The following is a 20277-nucleotide window of genomic DNA, read 5'->3' as shown; positions in this document are numbered from 1 at the left end:
TTTTGCCTTTCTCCACTATCTATAAAAACAACATATTTCTATGTGAAAAATATATTGTGGGGCTAACGTTAGTTATTTTACAGAATTTTCATAGAATTCAATACTTTTATTGCTTTTTAAAATATCATTTCAAAAACTGCAGAAAAAAATATTTTAAAGGTGTTTAATTCACCAAAGGCGATACATTAACGCAGGCATTGCCGGGCTTATTCACTTATTTTTTGGCCCCGTTTTTCTTGTATGAAAGCTCCCAAACATCTGCTTTTAGTGAGCTGACGGTCATTGACCCCAGGCTTGACCCCATGACCTCACGGGTGTTTTCCATGACGCTCATGCGTGACGTCACATGTCACGTGCTAGGGTGGGGCCTGTCAGATCTGTCAGATCTAGCGTTATATCATTTCGTGGCGCGCGACATCGGGACATGGTACAGAAATATGAGTGAGTAAAAACTACAAATTATCGCGCTTTGCGAATATTTAAGGACACAGGACCACTGAAATGTACACGATAAAATCTACAGACAACCTTGATTCAGCAAATTGTCGTTTGACAACAAGTTCTGAACACGTTTTACTTGGTCAATATTTTACTTCCGGGATCAGCTCCGCCCCCCTCCCCCTTCTCATTCTTAGAAGAGTATACAAGTAGAAAATCGATCATTGAACGAGGTGGCGCAGTTTTGACAATCTATATTTTAATCAGTAAACAGATAGGAGCACAATTTGTCATTAAGATCCGAATATAGCCGTGTAAGACATAGAGTAAACCAGATGTAGCTAATTGCAAATTCCGCATGGTTACATCATCATGATCTTAGTGCATGTCAACAGTGCAGGAATATCTAGAAATAGAACCAGAATGATATCATTGAATCAAAGGCTTAGGCCGCATCATGATAATTTGTTTTTGATAAGCATCAATACCTGAAAATATGGGGTGAAGGGCTCTCTGCATTTTGGCGCCAGGAATAAACACATGGTGCACCTACTGACCTAGATAAATTTTGAAATTCTGATGCATTCTTAGGTTTCTAATACTGTAAATGCAGAAATGTTCGCGGTGGATTAATGTTCGCGGTTTTCGCGGCGACCACTTCACCGCAAATTTAAATCCACCGCGAACATTTTTCTATTAAGGTATTAGACTGCAGTCGAGGGTGTTACCGCGAAATGAAAACCACCGCGAAAAGTCCCTTTTCCCGCTACCGCGAAATTAAATCCCCGCGAACTTAAATGCATTTACAGTAGGTCACCACAAACTCTTTACAGTAGAAATCCTTAATCTTCAATGCTGTTACCATGCAGTGGTTTGATTTTTTAAATAGCTCTTGACACAGAATGTGAACTCTTTCTAAGTTTCTTTTTACTGAGCCACAAACTGAAATTTTCACAGAGGTTCTAACTCATTTCCAGCGACAGCAATTCTAGGCAATAGGCATTTGACATATTATCTAGAATTCCTATCGCTGCAAATGCATTAGAATCTCTTTTTTCAGGGCAAATAGATTCACAGAAGTACTGTGTAGGGGTGGTACCGGTACAGAAAATTCAGGTCCAGGTCTGGTTCAGGTCCAGAGGATCAGGTCCAGGTCCGGACCTGAACCTGGACCTGCATATGATGCAGTATGACTCATACCAATGGTCCATTTCACTACAAAGAAATCTGTTTGGTGGAGTATTAGACTTACACTGGCGTTTTAAAATCCTACAACGCTAACTGCACCCGTACGATTGGCTGTCAAACTTGCTAGAAATTACTATAAACTCTACTTCGCTATTTTCTTCCATCTGCAAGCGCCAAAACGTGTGAATGCCTGATAAAATAATCTGTTAATTTTCTAATCGGTCCAACATCCGGTCCACCTATTTTTTTCAGGTCCGGTTTTTCTGGACCGGTCTAATAAGAAAAACCAGTTTTGTACAGGTACGCTATACCGATACCCAGCCCTAGTACTGTGATTGACTTTCTGTGGCAGTATGCAATATGTGGCTAAGGATTTTTTTGTCATCATATAGGTTTGCAGCAACTGCTAAGTATTCCATGGAGATGATAATTGTCTGGAGTTTGGTGGTCACTCTTGTGTGTCCACCTCTGGCCACCTGTGTGACCACTCCAGAAACCAGCACCGCAACACCGGCTGTACCCGAAGGTGCATTGTCGGCAACCTTCACACCAGATTCTGGATACGCACAAATGAGGATCGGCAATATGTCCGGAACCAATACCGTCATCAGCCTTAGGTTTAAGACAAGGTATTTCATACATCTTAAGTCTTACAATGTGTTGTCTCTACTGACCTGTGACATGCATATGAATTCAGTCTACCAAAATTATGTATGATTATAGTTACTGAAATTTGTGATCAGGAGCTATTAGCATCATTCAATTAGATTTAAACTATTTTGAATATTTATTGTGTTGTTTTTTTATACCCATGCTATGTATAGAATATGACAAAATTAACCAATGTTTTCTAATTGTAATTTTCTTATCATCCTGGGTCATGGAACAATGTAACACTTTTCATACCAGTAATGTACTTTAGAATGTCTTCTCAGGTTTACTTTAGTTTTGCCCATACAGTTAGTATGTCCTGTACATGTATTAGCAGTGTGTACTCATCTACATTTGTAACTTTTGTAATGTACAATTTAAGATGAATATCTTTTTGCAAAATGACAATGCCAGGTGGTATTATCATAACTCTTTTTAAATTTATGCCAACAGAATTTCTGATGGGTTGTTATTCTTCTTTGGTGGTCCAACATATCTTGCTGTATACTTGCAAGGAGGAGGCCTTGTACTGCATCTAAATACTCAGGTTAGCTATAGAAATATATATATGTACAAGCTACAGCCTACAACCTGTTTTAGTGACTACCTCTGGTTAAAGGCCACCTGACCATTTTGGATACTTTTTGGTAGTCATTAAATCTTCTGTCGTTTTTTCTTGTTAAACCCAAGCATGAAGATCCTGTCTTTCATTGACCACCTTTCCCTGGAAGCTCACTTTTAATCCCCTTTAAAGTTTAATGGTTGGTATAAATTATAGCCAAGTGCAAAAGCAATGGTTACCTACATTGCTTTTGTTTGTTTGTTTGCTTTCGTTGCGTGTATCGTTCTCAAATGATTTTTTTTCCATGCTGAACATCATTTCTATGCTGTTGAAGTCGTCCTACCAGAATATGAGCCTGACAAAGTCACGCTCCTATACCCTTCTAAACAGCCCCTATTTAGCCTTGGGCATGCAGCCAGAGATAGTGTAACACTGGAAATATAATTGCAAGAAATCCCAACAGTATGTAATACATTAACATGGATCATTTTATCATATTGTTACATGCCAGGTGAGCAGGTGAGTTTCTCATCAGTTTTGACTGAATTCTCACATGCAGGGAAGCAGGACAGGTGTTAGTGCAGAAACTGTTGGGAGAGACTTCAATGATGGGTACTGGCAGCAGATTACTGTGCGCAGAAATGGGAACACAGCTACACTGCACGACAGTACAAACATTACTGTTGCTCGTGTCACTCATGGTAATTATGATAATTTAAGATTATTATATTGTTGATATATTGTGATACACTATCATTTCATGTTTTGAAAAAAAGCTTGTGTTGTACAAATTCAAGATATTGCATTTATTAATTTCAAAATCATATATTATCTTTTTCAACAGGACAATATGACATCAACAAAGAGCTTCAAACAGATCAATTATTTATTGGTGATGTGCCAGATGATGTCCTTCCAGTGGACTTTGAGACGAGGTCATCCTTCCGTGGTTGCCTTGGACTTGTTCGCTTTGCATCTTACATGTTTTATGACCCCAAGGATCAAGACATCTTGTATTTTCATGGAGATTCCTTTTCTGGGTAAGTACATATATATGCACACAACATGTAAACCTATGGCACCATAATGATTGCTTTTAAAGACTGAGATATTTTACACTGTTGCTGTATGTAATGGTAAAAGCCTTTCTTTTCTTTGCTGGGTCATGATCAGGAGCACAGAAAAGGTAGTTTATTTTAAATTTCAGTCCTTTGTTTCCTTGTTGAAATTAACACATCAATTCTAGAATGATATACAAGATTCTTAGAAGATATTTGTTTGTAGTGATTCATTGAAGTGTACGAATACTATTAATCAAATTGAGATGATGGTGTCCAATGTGTGTGTTCCCTTCCCCCTGTTTATTGAGGGTGGTTGTGTTCTTGTAAATGTTGACCTCTGTTTTCCCAGTAAATTACACCTATTGCATAACATTGTGAGCGCTACCTTTTAAATGTGAGAACATCTATTCAGAGTTATCAAGGAGGTTATTGTTCACCTTATGGTGATTAGCACCAGTTCTATTTAGTACAAGCCTTGTACCAACAGAGCATTCTTTCATGTTCCAGGTTTGCATACCTGTCTGGTTGTATCCCGATATTATCCTGTGGTTTGGAGTGTCTAACTATGGGACAGGGCTGCAACCTAGGTGCCTGCGAGTGCCTATCTTTCTACCACGTTGTGTCTGAGGATCCGTTAGTCTGTCACAGGAACCCTCGAACTCTGGACCCAGTTGGCACAACTACAGGTACTTTCATACTGGTTTTTAGTAGTGTTTCTGAAAGCCTGCATCACACAGCTGTAAAGAAGCTCTCCCAACAAGCAAGCTAAAGGGAGCATTGTGAACCTGCAAGTGTCCTCTTGATCACTGCATGACTCTTAGGGTTTGGCCAATGCTCACAGGCCACCGAGTGCCATCTGATGTAATGCTACATTTTGAGGCGAAAAAAGATGCTTCATTCTCTGGCGATTTCTTAATTTGTCAACATTCTGGTTTGATATCGGCTTTCTGGACATGTACAAACTCAATGTTTATAGCATTCCGGTATGTTAAACAGTAGTGAATGGAAAGAAATAGATAGTCTGGAAAATGGAATGAATTCTTCTAAAGGAGTGTTGTACATATTGTTATCTTTGTTGTTCATCTTCAAGAAAAATGAAATTGGACATAATGTTCATTGAAGCCTTATTTATTATAAGTAAATGTAACAATTCTAAACCAGCCAGTATCTCATCTCACAAGTACAACTTTGTAATTTTCTGATTTTTTAAACTTTTTTATTTTTTTATTTGAATCCTTCTTTTTTTCTTTTCAAACTCAAACTTTACTCAATCATACAGTGTATGTTACTCATTGTAGGGATAACATTGCAATACATTAATCTTTTAGTAATAATTATGGTAAGTTTCTTATGTGTAATTTATTTTCCTTCAGACAGCAATGCTGACAACAAAGACAACAGAAACAATTTTGACTCCTCATTTGGTGAAGACGGATTGTCAATAATCTGGGTCATCGTCGTTTCAGTCTGTATTTTTGTGGCTCTGCTCTGTTTGTGCTTTTGTGTTAAGAATCAGAGTCCAGAACCCAACACAAGTAAGCCCCTACATATTTTGGGCAATACACATGTTCCTTCCCCAGTTCTCTGACAAACACAAACAAAAAATTAGTTTCTATTCTTGAAAATCTAAAATTGATGTATTTCATTTCTCAGAGAACAGTCGTCCCAGTGGAGTTGGCAATGAGGATGGTGGATTCCCTTTCTGGGCCTTGATTCCCCTCGCTTTCTTTGCTGTGCTTGGCCTGTTTCTCTGTATATGCAGGAAGAAGAAACCTCCACAGAATGCGCAAAGTAAGATCTTCAGTGTGTGCTACTAGTAGTTAGTAAAGTTTATTAGTTTGAATGCAGAAACACAATGGAAGACAGAACATCTGTTTGCAGAAGTTGTGAGGAGTTTGCAGTGAGAGACTGTTGTAAAAACTGCAATACGAAAAATTCAAAATTTATAATACAGTAAAGGTTGCATCATCATCCATTTATTCTCGAAAAGATGAAAAAAAAAATGCAGAAATGTCCATAATTTCCCCAAACTGAACTTAAAACCTCAGTCACCTTCAAAATGTCAGAGAACTTGGGAAATCTTGTGTGCCCATATAATTATACATGTATTTACAAATGTAGTTACCACTCAATATTTTGAAAGTCATTTATTTTGGTTGTTGTAACATACTTTGTATTTACATCTTTTCAACATATTTTGCTTCCCTACAAACCTTTGACTTTTGACTTACCATTGTCTCCCCACAGCCACAGCTGCCTTACCTATGACTCAGACACCGCCCAGTGAAGTTGCCTTCGACCTGAACCCGCCCGCCTACCAAGAGGTTGTTGCGGTTACAGATGTCAACCCCTCCCTGACGGAATTGTCCATCACAGAACCACCAGTGTACAACAATGTTCAAAGTGATAGCCAGCCACCACCAGCCAACCAGCAAATAGAACTGTCCAACCACGACAGAAGTGTCGAACGGCCAGTACGGCCATTGTCGCTACCAAGCTCTACAAACGGTCTTCCAACTCCATATGAGGGTAATCAGGTTCCATTTGAAGGTCAAATGTCACCTGTCACGCCTCCTCCTGCCTATGACAGTTTCATGGAGTATTCTAAAACACCTCCTGGGAGCTTAGAGGCATTAGATGTGTAGATTAGAGGTGGGTACTGGTGCACTGGACCGGGACTGGACCAGAAAGTCATTCCATCTGTCCCTCAGCTTGTGATATACCCAGTCTGTTAAACAGACCTGGACCTGATCTTCTGGACCTGAACCTGCACCTTATAGAAGAAGCTTTATCGTCCAGAAATACAGTACAGTGACTTTTGTATGGTTAACTACAAATTACTTAATAGAAAACAAAGTATATATGTTTTAATAGTTTTCTTGGTAGTATTGAGATTTATGCTACCTTTGATTGAAGAAGGACAGTTTTAATTTTTTGATTTGACAATATATCTGTATGACAATTTTCCATTGTCATTCTGCTTTTTTACCTTTTTATAGTTTAACACCATATATAACAGTAACATATATTTATGGTTTTGAATGATAAAAAAATGTTTTTTTCCTGAAGTCTGTAAAAAACAAAGATCATCTGTTGGTTTGCAATGAAAGTTGTAAATACATTGAAATGTCTACCAGCATGGTAATGTTATGTAATGTTTTACATAGCATTATGCCTGTTTTCATTTTATTTCACCTGCTCCATTCCATTGTTTTCTCTTCAAAAGTCCGATAACAAGGAAACTGGATAATTGTGACCCAAATGATGTACAATTATGATGATATTACATAGTGAAATATTTCTATTTTGTGCTGACATAATTGCATGATTTGAAGCTTTTAATCTTAACGAATATTAACAATTATTAATATATTTGTTAAGTTGATTCTTAAAGGTGCAAAATCAATGTTCTTCAAAGAAAACTTAATAAGCTTCTACTAAGCATGCAATTTCAGAGTAATTCTTTGTATATTTTTATACTGAGGACACCCATGTTATTTTGTAAGGTGGAAATTATATATTGATAAGTACGCTGTAATACATGTATATTGTTGTATTTTAGGCACAATTCAAAAATGAAGATTATATCTGAACTCTTAGGATGTTGTTTTTCTGTTCAGGTTGAATGAGAGATATATGAGAGATATAGAGATATAAACTTTTGGCTTGTTTTATAATAATAATTTTTGTTTATTGATTGCAGTACCATCAATTTCCAAATACATTGCAGCACCCTAGGGTGCTGAATTGCATATTCAGGCACTAAAACTTTACACATGTTAAAGACATAACACAGTAGTAAAGTAACGTAGTAGAGTTATAACTCTAACATTTTACAGGTAGGACATTTACGATCACATCACACATTTTGTTCCAGTCTACGAAATTAGAACTCTAGAAGAGATATGTATTGTAACAGTTATACATTTGCGCAATTCCCTGGAAAATAACCGAAAGTGGGTCAGGTGAAATCTTTGTTGAACAGCCCACGTACGCGTATTTACTCTCACAATGAAAAGGCGCACAGGATCAAACCACGTATCTGCTTGGAGATCCATGACAACGTTGTCAAAAGTACCCACTCTCCAAACAGAAGTCAGGCTCCGGCTGGTTTTTAGGCGTTTTTATCGGGCTTTCTATTTTGTACTGTTTTCTTGATTTCGGGATCGGCCGCGAGACATAAAGAAAACACTACAAAATAGAAAGCCCGACAAGAACGCCTAAAATGTTTTTAAAAACAGTCGGAGCCTAACCTCTGCTTGGAGAGTAAAACGTGCCAGGCACAGGGTCGTCCCAGTACCACCATGAGATAGCCACATCATCTTGGCAACACAAACCTCAATGACTCATACAGTGGTCTGACTGAATCCAACTCTTCCCTTAAAAAACAACATAAATTTGTCCCAGTTTGTGGCTTGTTGTGCCTGGCGGTGCCGGGTGACCTGCATCTAGGCAAACCGCCAACTCTGTCCATGCTAGACTTATGACAAGTCAGCAAGTTCTCTCACTAGCCTGATGTTTTCTCATAGCGAGAAGCTGAGAAACGTGCGGTAAATGTGACACGTGTGGGCGTGTGACATGTTTCTAGCTTTATGTAATGAATGATGGCAAAGGTCATCAATGTGCTACCTTTGGTGACTTGAAGTAGGAGAAATGTTAAAAGAAAAATGCCAGAATTGGAAGAAGAATATTAGAAGATCTTAGAAGGGTACACGGTTGGATGTAAATTTCATACGAGAGAGGCCCGATTGTCTAATGATATATGCAGACTTTGTGTGTCTTTTAATGGGCGCATGAAAACATTTTCTCTACCATATTTCACAGGTCAATGTTTTCTTATTACTCTGGAATCAATATTCAGAACAAAAATGAGCATTTGATACTGGTCAAAATGAGATTTGAGTCTGGACCTGCTTTTGTCATCATGAGGATCATAGAACCCAGCGTGTATGAGGCGTCTTCGCGTACGACAATAGATTATGACCGCGGTTATCAATGTTCATCTGTAAATTATTGATTTCATAAAATCTGGCGGATTCATAAGTACTTTGATCTTTACCCCTGTCTTACAACGGTTCGATAATGTTTGAAATTTTGATCGCCGAACTGTCCTGTACACACTTAGATAACGCTCAAATATGATATTTCTCTTAATATAATAGGTCATAGATTTTGTTACTCCATTCAGCGAACTTGGCAAAGCTTAGCTTTCTTGGAAGTTGCGGTCTGTTAAAACAGATCGTCTTGACTTCCTGTTTTTCTGCTTCTGTCAGCGAGATTTCCGTGCCAGGATTTCTCCAGAAGGTCGATAAACAGGTCCAGAGGTCCGCGCCCCCGTCTCCATGGAGACGTACCGACTGGTCTATAAATACCAGCTGTGATCTGTGTGAGTGTGCCAGAACCCCAGCTCAGGATAACGGTGCGCCCGGGACGTCCCAGCCCAGAGAACCTCTAGCAGTAGCGCGTGCTTGCTTTCCTGTGTCTTCTTGAAGCAGTGAAGTTACAGGATGAAGACTGTGTTCTTGCTATGCTGTTTTCTCGTGGCTGCACAAGCCTGGCCGAGCAGTTTCTGGCGTAAGTACAGATTACACTTTGCTCTTTGATTTCTTTTACTGTATGTTCGATAGGTTATGATGTACTGTTATCAGTAAAGTTTGTTCGGCGTTGTTATTCATTTAGACGGGGGCAGATTTTTAGTGTAAAATGTTCAACCTGCCATTTGTTTGAACATATTATGAACATTCTTAAGGAAAGATGTCACAGTTTTATTTTTCTTTATTCTGTTCAAAGTTTTTTTTAAAGGCAGCTATGCAATACAGTGTGTTTGAAATGTTGCAATGTGTGCCCGGAGATTGATACCGGATCAGTCAATTAATAAACTATATCATGATCAGTATCTGCTGTTCACGTAATAACGTTACCATCTAGGTCTTCATACGTCTATGTTTTGACTGCATTCATTCCCTTACAGAAGGCACCGGGCAATGATAAAATTTACGTCGCCAAAAAAATGCAAAGATAGCTACCGTCAAAGCAATAAACTCCACTGTTTACTTTATGGTTATGTAACTTTATGCACTGAATATACGTTCCTATCTCGGTTGATTCAACAATATTATTCGTCTCATATCCTTTGCACACAGTAAATCTCCAAGAAGATCACCAAGTTTCTGAGTTGTATAGAACCATTTTAAAACATAGCATAATGACAATGAATGCCTTTTTTCAACAGGCCGTTTTCAGGATGAGTTCGAGTACCCCACACCGGACCCGGAACGTCCCAGCATCTTCTCACCAGGAGCGGGGTTCAGCCCGTTCGGTCAGAGCTTCTGGGATAGGATGTCAGGTGAGTGCTTACAATTTGTTTTACTACTTTCGGAGCAGATAAAGCCTTCCCGCTTCCTACCCAAATGCAGATTCCGATCAAACTACGCACATTCTTTTAAAGAAAATAACATGTGTAGAGGGAAAAACTTACACTACAGCCACTCCCACCGCAGCCCCTCCCACTTTTGTCCCGGCATATGTACCGATATGTACCACACAGAGCTCAATTCGTATTCCCTCGTGTTTTTAAACGTGTTTTTGTATACGTTTGCATCCGTTTATTTTATCAGAGTCGTTACAATATCTGTTTTGCCTACGTTTACATCTCATTAGTATTATTAGAGTCGTCACGTTATGCTCTTTGCATAGATTTGCATCTTTTTTCATCAAAGTCGATACACTGTGGTTTTACGTTTTATGTAACAGTATTTGTCTACAATTCTAACGTCAAGTCCCTTGTTTACCGGTACCTCACATACGTATCCGAATAATGAGCTAATTTTTTCTACACTATAGCTGAGTCTTTATCGTAACATAAGGACCGTTATCCTATATCATTTTCTTTATAATATCTACGCGTTCTCTGGCTGTTTGTGCTCTGCCGTGCCCGTTCCCCAGTATTTTTCGACCCTGTTGATTTTACCGGTGGTTGAAAAGTCCCTGTAGTCCAGAAAGATGGTCCTTTGGTGCAGGAAACAGTCAGCCCGTTCCCAATGCTTCAGTAGACCGCAGTGGATCCGTATATCTCTGTAATACCGGGGTGACAGATCTCTGGAGATGGTGTGAAGAGAATGTGTTAGTTTTCAAGAAAAAGAAGAACAAGTTACTAGTATGTCCCCCTCCATTATGTTACACTTGTGGAAAAAAATTGCGGAAAAAAAACATCGCGACAATGAAGTAATGAAAACTGTATTTCCAATGCAATAATTACAATGGCAATACTAGAGTATAATACATATCTGAAAAAAAAGAAAAACATTGTCATTCGAGGACTGCATCGTAAGTTTCAAACTGATCCACCAACCTGACCGTGCCACTGTGCAGTTCTAACTGTCGCCAGTGCAGCAGCGCCGCCTGGCTGGCCATGAAGATAATGTTCCCCCAGTCCCCGCCCGACTCTCTCTCCGCTGAGCAGTAAGCCAGAATGTCCCCATGTGTTTGTAGTTGTGAGACCAGCCCCGTGTTACTCTCCCACACCGAACTTTCCACTTCAAAGGGGATGTCTTCACGTGGCAGTTTTCTTCCCAAGAATCCCACAAATAACCATTCTAATATAGAACATTTAAAAAATTATGTCTTCGGAGTTTAGAATGTTGCAGTTTAGAAAAGAGTTAGAAATTTATAAAAGAGCAAAAATTAAGAAAAAAATATTACAGTTTCTATCTTTCAGGGATCGCTGAATTATGCATCTGTATTCAGGAATAGGCGCAATTTTTTAACACAGGAACCGATGGCCCGCGGACAAAGTTCACTGGAAAGTCAAGGTCGTTTCTCGCCATCGAGGCCACTCATGAATAATTAAATGCTCAAACAACCAAGATACTTTTTGTGTACGTACAACACAGAAGTTACGCCCCTAACATTGATTGAAACCTCCCTACCGTTAGCTGAGTTCGTTAACCAAACCAAACCAAACCAAACCAAACCAAACCAAACCAAACCATACCAAACCAAACCTACCTTTAGACGAGCATTCTTGAAGTCTGCGTTTCCCGTTAGGGAAAACACATTGTATTTTCCTACCGTCACTCAGCTCGTAAAACGTTCCTTTCATGGCGTCGGTTATTTCAGGTAATTTAGCGCCTGCAGGATTGACCTGCGACAGAACGAAATCTTTCATCTCCGCTAAAAACACGAAGTCTTCGGCAAATGGCCCTGTCGTTTCTTGTGACTTGACCTGTAAGTCCGACATGTTAGCACACGGAATGGGTCTAGTTGATGGCCTTTGGACTTTTACTGAACCTTGACACGCGTTGCCACGTAAAGGGGAATTTTCTATTTCAAAAGTTCACGTAGGGGTGTTTTTAACGCTTTATTTCCTTTTTTCAAAGCGTAGTGTGCGTGTGTCATAAACAATTTAACATATGTGGTATACGTAATGAAATTGATTTTGAACTTGCCTGGACGCTACCATTTTCATTTTTACGAAGGACGCTGTGTATAACATCCTTGATTTTCATCTGAACGAAATGGTATGACTGCTTTTAAGTTCAATGTAATCACTAAACCTAGCAGTCTATCCAGGTTCGCACAGTACCTGTGCCCTAAGGCAGAACAATGCCTCACTGACATGATTATACGGATGACATCAGCAAACGGATCAACTTTCGTCCCACCCCTATGAAACGTTTGCGATTATAGTTATACCGTAAGGCATACAAAGAAGCTAAAAAAGTGATCGAATAGATAATGTAAATTGGAAAAAAATCGAACAATTGACACAAATGAACGAAGACTTCCAAAGTCAAAGAAGAAAATGTGTAAGATCGAAAAGAAATAATCTGTTTGGTATAAATTTACGTTCGCATCAGTTTTGGGTGCTCAGAGGATGCCATCCATGTAACTAACTCATTATTGCCTCTGCTAGTCTTGGAAGACTCTATGTCTAAACATATGTCCGATAATTTCGCCTGACAGCTCTCTTCACCCAGACATGGAGTGAGATGTTCTCAGGACTCGGCGGTTTCCCCGGCTTGGACCGAAACTCTACGGACGGTAAGTAATGTTTCAACAATGCAAACGGAGAATTGCGTATTTGTTTATCTATTTATTTCGTTGCAATACAACTTGCTGGGGTTCACAACGTTTTAAAGTTGATTTCTAAGAGGGTCCGGTACACCCAGGACAAGGCATGTCACAGTCAGGTGGATACTCTGTGACAGTTGACGATGTTCAGGAAAACAGATAAGATTCGATTTGTCAAAACAAAAGTCGTTGTCTTAACTCAAAGTCTTAGCCCTTCCAAGGTCAAATCTATGGAGGTGAAGGGCAAAGTGGAGGTCAAAAGTCAAGGAATCAGAATGGTAATAGCAATCTATACAGTCAAGATAACCTTAGTTTCTGTTCATGCTCTGTTCTATTAATCGAAAATAATTTTCACCATGGAAAAGGATAACAATTGAACTAAAAGAAGAGAAATGAAGAAATATAACGAATGAAGGGCATGGGAATTTTTTTCATGCCTGGTGTAAAATGAACAATTTACTAGTTGCAGTTCGAACGTTAACGCTACTTTTTCCCTACTGACTACAGATATCTTTGATGGTGCTAGTGTTTTCGTTCACACAAGCGCCGGATCGTTCGGCTGTAGCTATGACTGGGACAACCTGAGGCCAAACTGTACTGGCAATGCTACCTCCACCGTCACTGTAAGTATATATGGGGAAGCATTATGTACTGGAATAAAACCTGTTATAACAGGTAGATGTATAACGTTTGCCTATTGTATTCAAAGACGGGGTCCAGTGAAATTACGTGCTGTGAAATTTGCTGAAATCACAGAAGCAGGAAATGATGTAAATTGATTATGAAAACCTCACAGACTATTGGTGCTATAAATGATAATCTGTATTGACACGACAAAAGTACAGCGACTTTCGTATGATCTATAATCGAGGAGATGTGGAGGTTCCGTGGACTGCCAGAAAAGCTTCCCGTTCAGATTGAACGTTTAGGTTTTCCATCCCAACATCTTCTAAGAGATGACTGTAGTGTAGGGGTCGAAGCTTATAGTGATTTTACTGCAGAAACCGCTTAATTGCACACCCCATTTGTCGGTATATTTTTAATGCAGTTATCAGGGCGGTGCAACACTGCTGGACCACACTGGTTTGGGTTTGTGGGATTCCGTGCAATTAACGGAAGTCTGCGGTTATCCACTGTGTAATTAACTGACTTCTTCTGTATTTAGAAAAAGGAATTCAGGTAAGAGCGATAGCTTTCTTGGATAAATGAAATTATTTGGTAGAAATTTAAATTTGGGTCAGTTTAATAAGATGACTTCTAACGACAGGTCCAGTCCACCAAGTGTGTATGGGAGGCGGGAACCTACAACTGCACCACCTTCCGGAAACAAGACGGCAGGGAGGAGACCACGCAGGTGTCCGGGAACTGTACCGTAGAGGACGGAGTGCGCACCTGTCCTGGGGCACCTGTCCAGCCCACGGACTTCGGCCTGGTCAAGGTGCTGGACCGCCACGTGCCGGACTGCCTGTTCAGGCCACTACAGGTCAGTCGTTGATGACCAAACTCCAGTTTCTCACAGTCGTACCGTTAGTATGATGGATGATAGACGATATACCTTTTATTCATTAACGCTAGTTCACCTTTATCCGTGGGGTGATCTTTATCCGTTGTCTTTGAAAACAGCACATTTAGGAGTATTAAGTCTGCGGACAGTGGTTTCAAATTTGCAATATTTTCAAAATGTTCCGATTTGAAACCACCGTCCGTCGACTTCATATCCCTAAATAAATGCGTTTACATTACGTTTACGTTACAAGCAACGAATATAGGTCACCCTCGGATAAAGATGAACCAGCGTTACCTCCATAAAAATGTAGTTCAAGGTCCATTTTAGCCTCCTGGTCACTGACCTTGGTACTGCAGTAAGTATACTAAATTTAGTATATATATAAACGTAGACTAAATTTTTCAGACTAGGCCGTTATTCATGCATAGTTAATATAAGTCAGGCCGCAAGATGAGGTCAGAGTAAGATTGTCTTTGACTTTATCCAGATTGACAAAACAACACATTGTGGTCACTTGGCAAGTTTCATTCTAGAGGTATGTGCAAATTGATTATGTCTGATACTAGTAATTGTATTTATTTCATTCAAAAACGTCCAAAAGATCACTGAATTTATCGCTAGTTATTTGGTTAATCATTGATAATCCATTTATCATCGTTAGTCGTTAGTTACTTGGTTGGTCGCTTGTTATTTGGTTTCATGGAGAAAGAGATATGGCGGGGGGGGGGGGGGTGTCGCTGTGACACCGGTTAATGTACACACACGGATGATAACAATTCTGCGTGTTTTTCTTACACGTGTTTATTTATTTTCATGCCACACATACAAACACCATGAAACCAGTATCATCTCTGTAATATTCATATAAATATGCTACTTTTGAGTTTTGGAATATTAGTTCTATAAAAACAGTATTAACATTCTTTGGCTGTTCACAGCTTAAGCTTAGTTTAGAATTGAGAGACATATCAGCACATTTGCAGACAAGAGACACTCAGAGATGTACAGAAGATTTGTAAATAATGGCAAATGATTGGTATTTTGCAGCAAGAGCTACGCAAAACTCGCTGTCATCTGGACACTGTGTGTTTTGCTATCAGGAATTAGCCATTCATAGATACGAGTGCGCATGCTCAGTCATGATAAACTATGGCATGTAGCTAAGGAATGGTTTGTACAAGCCAGGAGCTTTGACTTTTGACTACAATGCATTATACCTGCACATGCGCACTCAGAACTGTGAAATAGCACATAGTACGTTTTGACAATAGCCATCAGTACAGTACTAGTAAACTGTTATATATGGGAAAATGTCAACTCACAAGTCAAATTCTTGTCCTTGTCAAGTCTATCAAGGCAGTTCCAAGAAAATGTAAGTTGGTGGACATGACTTCACATTGATGATAATCCATACCGGCAATGTGGCTCGTTACATTTTTACTGTGCGTGGCTGCTACGGGTACTGGTTCTCCTCGTCCCAAAAGTCACACTTGTCTTGTAGGTAGCCTTGACTAACTCTGTTCTTGGGAACATCGAAGACCAGGTGGGTGTAGTTCTGGGTAGATCCAAAAGAAGGCCAAGCCGGACCAGTGGTAGATGGGCCGGTGTGTCGGGTGCCAGGAGTGTTGGGATCGCTTGTGTGAGCGAAGTTTCCATAGTAGTACGCAATGGAGTCAGCTAGGACCTGCTCTTCAGGGGTGAACTTGTAACCTTTCAGCGAAATGGACTGGAACGCGAAGGGTAGATCGGCGCCATGGCAGACGTGGCCATCGCAGTACGGGTAGTCACTCCAAACTGCATGGACTGACAGGGGATGAGCAAAGACATACAGCCATGTGTTCGAATGGCCGTACTTCAGAGCGCTCTTCAGAATGTTACGCGTCGGGCATGAGAATATGAAATGGGTGGTCAGTGTTGCCAGGATCGGACGCTCGTCTCCTGTATTAGAAGGTGGGTATTCCCTGAGAACTGAGAAGCTTGACGTCTTAAAGATTGCCAGCATTGCTTCTTGATATCTATTTGTTGCATGGGGTGATGATAAAGCTTCGTGTATGAAGAGAATTGCCTCTTCCGTGTTTGTTCCAATGATGAGAGGCTTCTTCTGAAAGTTTCCAGTAGAGAAGCTTTCCACCATTTGCCTGGTGATCATGTCACCATCAATTACTGGTCCCCATGGTTCAAATGCTTCAGTTAAGTGCAGCGGATTGACGATCGTTTCTCGAATAGAGAACTGGGCTCCCTTGACCGTGGAGGCGTCAGCTGCTCGCATGCATGCCATGTCTCCGACTGAACATTTCAGGGCTGCGGCAAAGTCGTTTCCAAACAGGATAGCCTCCAGCTGACTTCTGAAGTAAAGGCCTGTAGGTGCGCTTGCCACGATAGCTTTGTGGAACAGCTTGTCGCTTCCTTTGTTGACCAGGTGGAATAGAACGGAGTACGCGCCCGCACTTTCCCCGAACAGTGTGACTTGGTTCTCGTCTCCGCCGAAGGCTGCGATGTTGTCCTGCACCCACTGAAGCGCTGCTACTTGGTCGCGGAGGCCGTAGTTGCCCATGGCGGCGTCCTTCCCAGTCCCCGCCCGGAGGAAGCCCAGAGAGCTTATTCGGTAGTTGGCTGCCACAACAACAGCGTCAGTCTTGTTAGCAAAGAACCTGCTATCATACATGACACCCATGGCGGAGAATTCAAAGAAATTCCCCCCATGGATGAAGATGATGACTGGTTTCTTTGACTCAGGGCTGGCGGTGGTCGGTACGAAAACGTTGAGGTAATGGCAGTCCTCGCTTATTACCCTTTCCGCGACAGGGGGACATTGGGCAATAGAATCCGGATCATCGGGCCCGCACATAACCTGGATGCACATCGGACTCCGTTTGGTGGCATTATAGGTGTCAGGTCCCCATGGTTTAGCAGGCTGGGGCGGGCGCCATCTTAGGTTTCCCGTTGGAGGAGCTGCAAAGGGGATACCGTAAAAGATTCTCCCCTCCTCGGCATAGATTCCCATGACAGGGCCCTGCGACGTCTGAACGACCGGACCATCCGGCGCACTCCCCCCGCAGGTACTACAACCCAGTATTGCCAGAACTACGAGCAGAGGATGAGGCAGGAGGGCCATGGCTGTGTTCTATCCTGACCTGCCGGGTCAGATTAAAGTGTGTCAGGCTTTGTAAGGGTTGTATGTTTCCCAGTGGGCGGTCTACATACCTGATGATTCAGTTGATGTTTGTAGACATGACAAGCTATGCAAATGAACATTATCTAACCACCAATGATGTAAACATGTGTGCGGATCATGGATCTAACAGAACAGCTACTAGTTTCGGAATCAAAGTATAAAGATACATATACCTGTGTGGTGATTCTTTCTACGACTAGTCTCAAGTTGGATTAGATTTCTCTCATTTTGGACCAAAGTTAGGTTGATTTTTAGCTGGAGAGATGAGTTGATAAACTATATCTGGGTCATGTAAGTATAGCTTCGTCTCATGACCAAAGTACAATGTCCGAAGGCTACCGATGTACCAAGGGTCATTTAAAGCTTACGAAATGCAGCTTGGACATTGTACAATTAAGTTTGGCCAGGGCTTTGCATTCCCTGTTAACATTTGCAGTAACATGGCCGTACTAACTAGAAGAAGAGAGATAGTGTTTTGTTGACTCACTTAGCTTATATTCAACTTCTTTCCAGGGAGATAATTACAAGTAAACTTTTTGCAAAAAGGTTCATTGCAGTGCAATGTCATAAACGACAAAAATGACTACAACTTACTCCAGCTCACTCAGACATAATGTTTGTCCTGCAAATGTATGTTGAAGGGTAATAAAAATCTTTTCAACGCATATGGACAGTTGAAATTGATACAGTACAAATGCACATATGATTGAAGTACTTTTTTATGATATGCCGCATGAAAACTAGAAAGGATACCGTTACTAACCGTTCTGGTTCTAGTATTTTCACACAAGCGTCTCAAAAGTTGATCTAAGAATTATTCAATTCTTCTCGTCTTCCGTTTCTAGATTGCCGTTTTCTGTCCCGACTCTGATGATCCGGTGACCGAGGATTCCCTGGACTGTGACGACAGCGGCCTGATGTTGGACTACCACTGCCGAGGGCGCCAGCCGCATCCCGAGGCCGGGGAGCCCGAGGGACAGGATGCCGAGATCACGTGGGTGGAGGGGGCGGTGGAGAGACCCAAGGGCGAAACAGACGTGTCGGAGCCGTTCCCCGTCAAAGTTTATGAGGAGAAGGTGACTACTTCTTGTGACTACTTAGTATCTGACGTAATGTATTCCGCTTGTTTGTTTGTCTAATTGAAATTTGTTTATCCACGGGAAGCTCAAAATCGCCTACAGGCTACTTTTCATTGACGCCATGCATGAGACAAGACGTAAGGATCTGATAGAATATGTGTAAGAAAAATACAGATCACATCATCTAAGTCCTGATGGATCTATAACAAATCCATATCATCACACATACGTGCTGCAAAACACATAATAAAGTTAAATCTGGTGTACGGTTCGTATCCGTTTGTATTGGATTGGCTTTGTACTTATATCAGGTTGACTCTAACTAGGAAGGATAGTGAGGTTTTAAAAACATGAACCAGCTAGGGGTGGTTGAAAAACGAAGATCTGTGTTAGCATGAAAGCTCATCTGTGTTGATGTAGTACACATTGAAGATTTTCCACTGTCTTACAACACCAAAACTTGCTTCAGTCGCACTTCCGTCGACCTTCTTCAGGAGTGATATCATCACTGGCACTGACGCAAACTTTCTAGCTAACGCGCAGTGTTTTGTCTTTCCGCCAGGTGCGCTGCAAAGTTGGCGAGGACGACGTCGTCATCTGCTCGCGCTCCCAGAAGAAGTTTGATGACGAGGACGTGCTGCAGCGTGACCAGCCGGACAAACCCTGCAAATGGGACGGGTCCAACGATGTCTTCTCCTGCTAGGTCTGCTCAGAGCTCTCGCTCCGAGTCATAGACTCAAACACTTCCGTTTTCCGTGTGATAATACTACATCATTATTAGGAGTATGAGATGATCAGGATAGACTTTATGGCATTCATGGAATACCCAATAACCAGTCACTATATTCTCCTAGCAGATGTTTTGGGGCTAGTATTTTTCATATTCAATCTCCAAACATAGTTCGTATTGGGCTGACTGGATAGCCTACTGTTTGCTTGCAGTTATAATCAGTCACTTTTATGTTTCGTGCAGGCTAAGATAGGTAATTTTGAAGATTGTATCCATAAATGCGGAGTCAGTCCTGTTTGATTTTTTACGTAATCGTCAGTGCTAAATGATTGTAAAAAAGAAAAAAAAGAGGTGATACTCGTACAGTGAAGAGATAGGAATGTATTGGTTTGTGTCAGATTCTTTTATCAGCGTTTCTGAAGAATTATAAAACTGATTGAAATCATACTAAGTCAAGTTCGGAATACATGTTGAATACGCTGTGAAAGCTCGAATGTATGGAAAAACACAAGGAATAGATGGTTTGATGAAGTTTTGTTGATATACTTTCAAAGTTTGTGTTTGAGTAAAATTGACAATGGTATATGCAAACAGCTAATGTCGATTCGTATATATGTGTGCATTCTTTTATAGTGGCAATTGGAAGTTTATGTTCAAATCAAATGAATGAATGGTTGACAACGCCATTAAAACTTTACAACACAATGACAATTATTAATAAAGTTTGCAGTAGAATGCAATATCAATAAAGTGATATAAAATAAAAATCGATAGCAAACGAGGCACCACTTTTTCTTTCTTCAGAATTCTTATC

General features: G+C 40.6%; 4 protein-coding genes across 7 annotated transcripts; 2 read left to right on the top strand and 2 right to left on the bottom strand.

The window, feature by feature from the left end:
- Positions 1-319: 319 nt before the first annotated feature.
- On the top strand, positions 320-7499 carry LOC118425568. 4 transcript variants are annotated; one of them, XM_035834497.1, is made up of 9 exons: positions 320-441; positions 2019-2255; positions 2731-2824; positions 3399-3540; positions 3684-3879; positions 4408-4586; positions 5274-5435; positions 5554-5691; positions 6148-7499. In XM_035834497.1, exons 1-9 carry the CDS (start codon positions 347-349, stop codon positions 6543-6545), a joined length of 1641 nt encoding a protein of 546 aa, XP_035690390.1. In that variant the 5' UTR covers positions 320-346; the 3' UTR covers positions 6546-7499. The 4 variants fall into 4 exon arrangements, with proteins under 4 accessions (XP_035690390.1, XP_035690392.1, XP_035690394.1 ...); XM_035834499.1 differs by having other exon boundaries at positions 321-441; positions 5274-5324; XM_035834501.1 differs by lacking the exon at positions 5274-5435 and having other exon boundaries at positions 321-441.
- Positions 7500-9283: 1784 nt separating this feature from the next.
- Positions 9284-20245, top strand: LOC118425569. The gene is made up of 7 exons (XM_035834502.1): positions 9284-9474; positions 10133-10246; positions 12865-12942; positions 13480-13595; positions 14240-14455; positions 18500-18730; positions 19296-20245. The coding sequence occupies exons 1-7, from the start codon at positions 9408-9410 to the stop codon at positions 19434-19436; spliced, it is 963 nt and encodes a 320-aa protein (XP_035690395.1). The 5' UTR covers positions 9284-9407; the 3' UTR covers positions 19437-20245.
- LOC118425570 lies at positions 10253-12858 on the bottom strand. The gene is made up of 3 exons (XM_035834503.1): positions 11908-12858; positions 11252-11495; positions 10253-10998 (listed from the first exon to the last, which is right to left on the bottom strand). Exons 1-3 carry the CDS (start codon positions 12137-12139, stop codon positions 10800-10802), a joined length of 675 nt encoding a protein of 224 aa, XP_035690396.1. The 5' UTR covers positions 12140-12858; the 3' UTR covers positions 10253-10799.
- Positions 14462-18492, bottom strand: LOC118425567 (cAMP-regulated D2 protein-like). The gene has a single exon (XM_035834496.1). It carries the CDS (start codon positions 17592-17594, stop codon positions 15933-15935), a length of 1662 nt encoding a protein of 553 aa, XP_035690389.1. The 5' UTR covers positions 17595-18492; the 3' UTR covers positions 14462-15932.
- Positions 20246-20277: the final 32 nt, after the last annotated feature.

The sequence above is a fragment of the Branchiostoma floridae genome, chromosome 11, assembly GCF_000003815.2.
Source record: "Branchiostoma floridae strain S238N-H82 chromosome 11, Bfl_VNyyK, whole genome shotgun sequence".
NCBI classification, from domain to species: Eukaryota; Metazoa; Chordata; class Leptocardii; order Amphioxiformes; family Branchiostomatidae; genus Branchiostoma; species Branchiostoma floridae.
This window is presented reverse-complemented; position numbering and strand designations above follow the sequence as displayed.

Excerpts from the sequence above, each read along its gene's own strand:
- LOC118425568 (XM_035834497.1), top strand. The coding sequence starts at position 347 with ATGTCACGTGCTAGGGTGGGGCCTGTCAGATCTGTCAGATCTAGCGTT. Across the intron at positions 442-2,018 it reads GACATGGTACAGAAATATGA|GTTTGCAGCAACTGCTAAGT; the intron begins GTGAGTAAAAAC and ends GTCATCATATAG. Across the intron at positions 2,256-2,730 it reads AGCCTTAGGTTTAAGACAAG|AATTTCTGATGGGTTGTTAT; the intron begins GTATTTCATACA and ends TTATGCCAACAG.
- LOC118425569 (XM_035834502.1), top strand. The coding sequence starts at position 9,408 with ATGAAGACTGTGTTCTTGCTATGCTGTTTTCTCGTGGCTGCACAAGCC. Across the intron at positions 9,475-10,132 it reads CTGGCCGAGCAGTTTCTGGC|GCCGTTTTCAGGATGAGTTC; the intron begins GTAAGTACAGAT and ends TTTTTTCAACAG. Across the intron at positions 14,456-18,499 it reads GCCTGTTCAGGCCACTACAG|ATTGCCGTTTTCTGTCCCGA; the intron begins GTCAGTCGTTGA and ends TTCCGTTTCTAG.
- LOC118425570 (XM_035834503.1), bottom strand. The coding sequence starts at position 12,139 with ATGTCGGACTTACAGGTCAAGTCACAAGAAACGACAGGGCCATTTGCC. Across the intron at positions 11,496-11,907 it reads TCAAGAATGCTCGTCTAAAG|AATGGTTATTTGTGGGATTC; the intron begins GTAGGTTTGGTT and ends GTTCTATATTAG. Across the intron at positions 10,999-11,251 it reads CTGCACAGTGGCACGGTCAG|AGATCTGTCACCCCGGTATT; the intron begins GTTGGTGGATCA and ends CACCATCTCCAG.
- LOC118425567 (XM_035834496.1), bottom strand. The coding sequence starts at position 17,594 with ATGGCCCTCCTGCCTCATCCTCTGCTCGTAGTTCTGGCAATACTGGGT.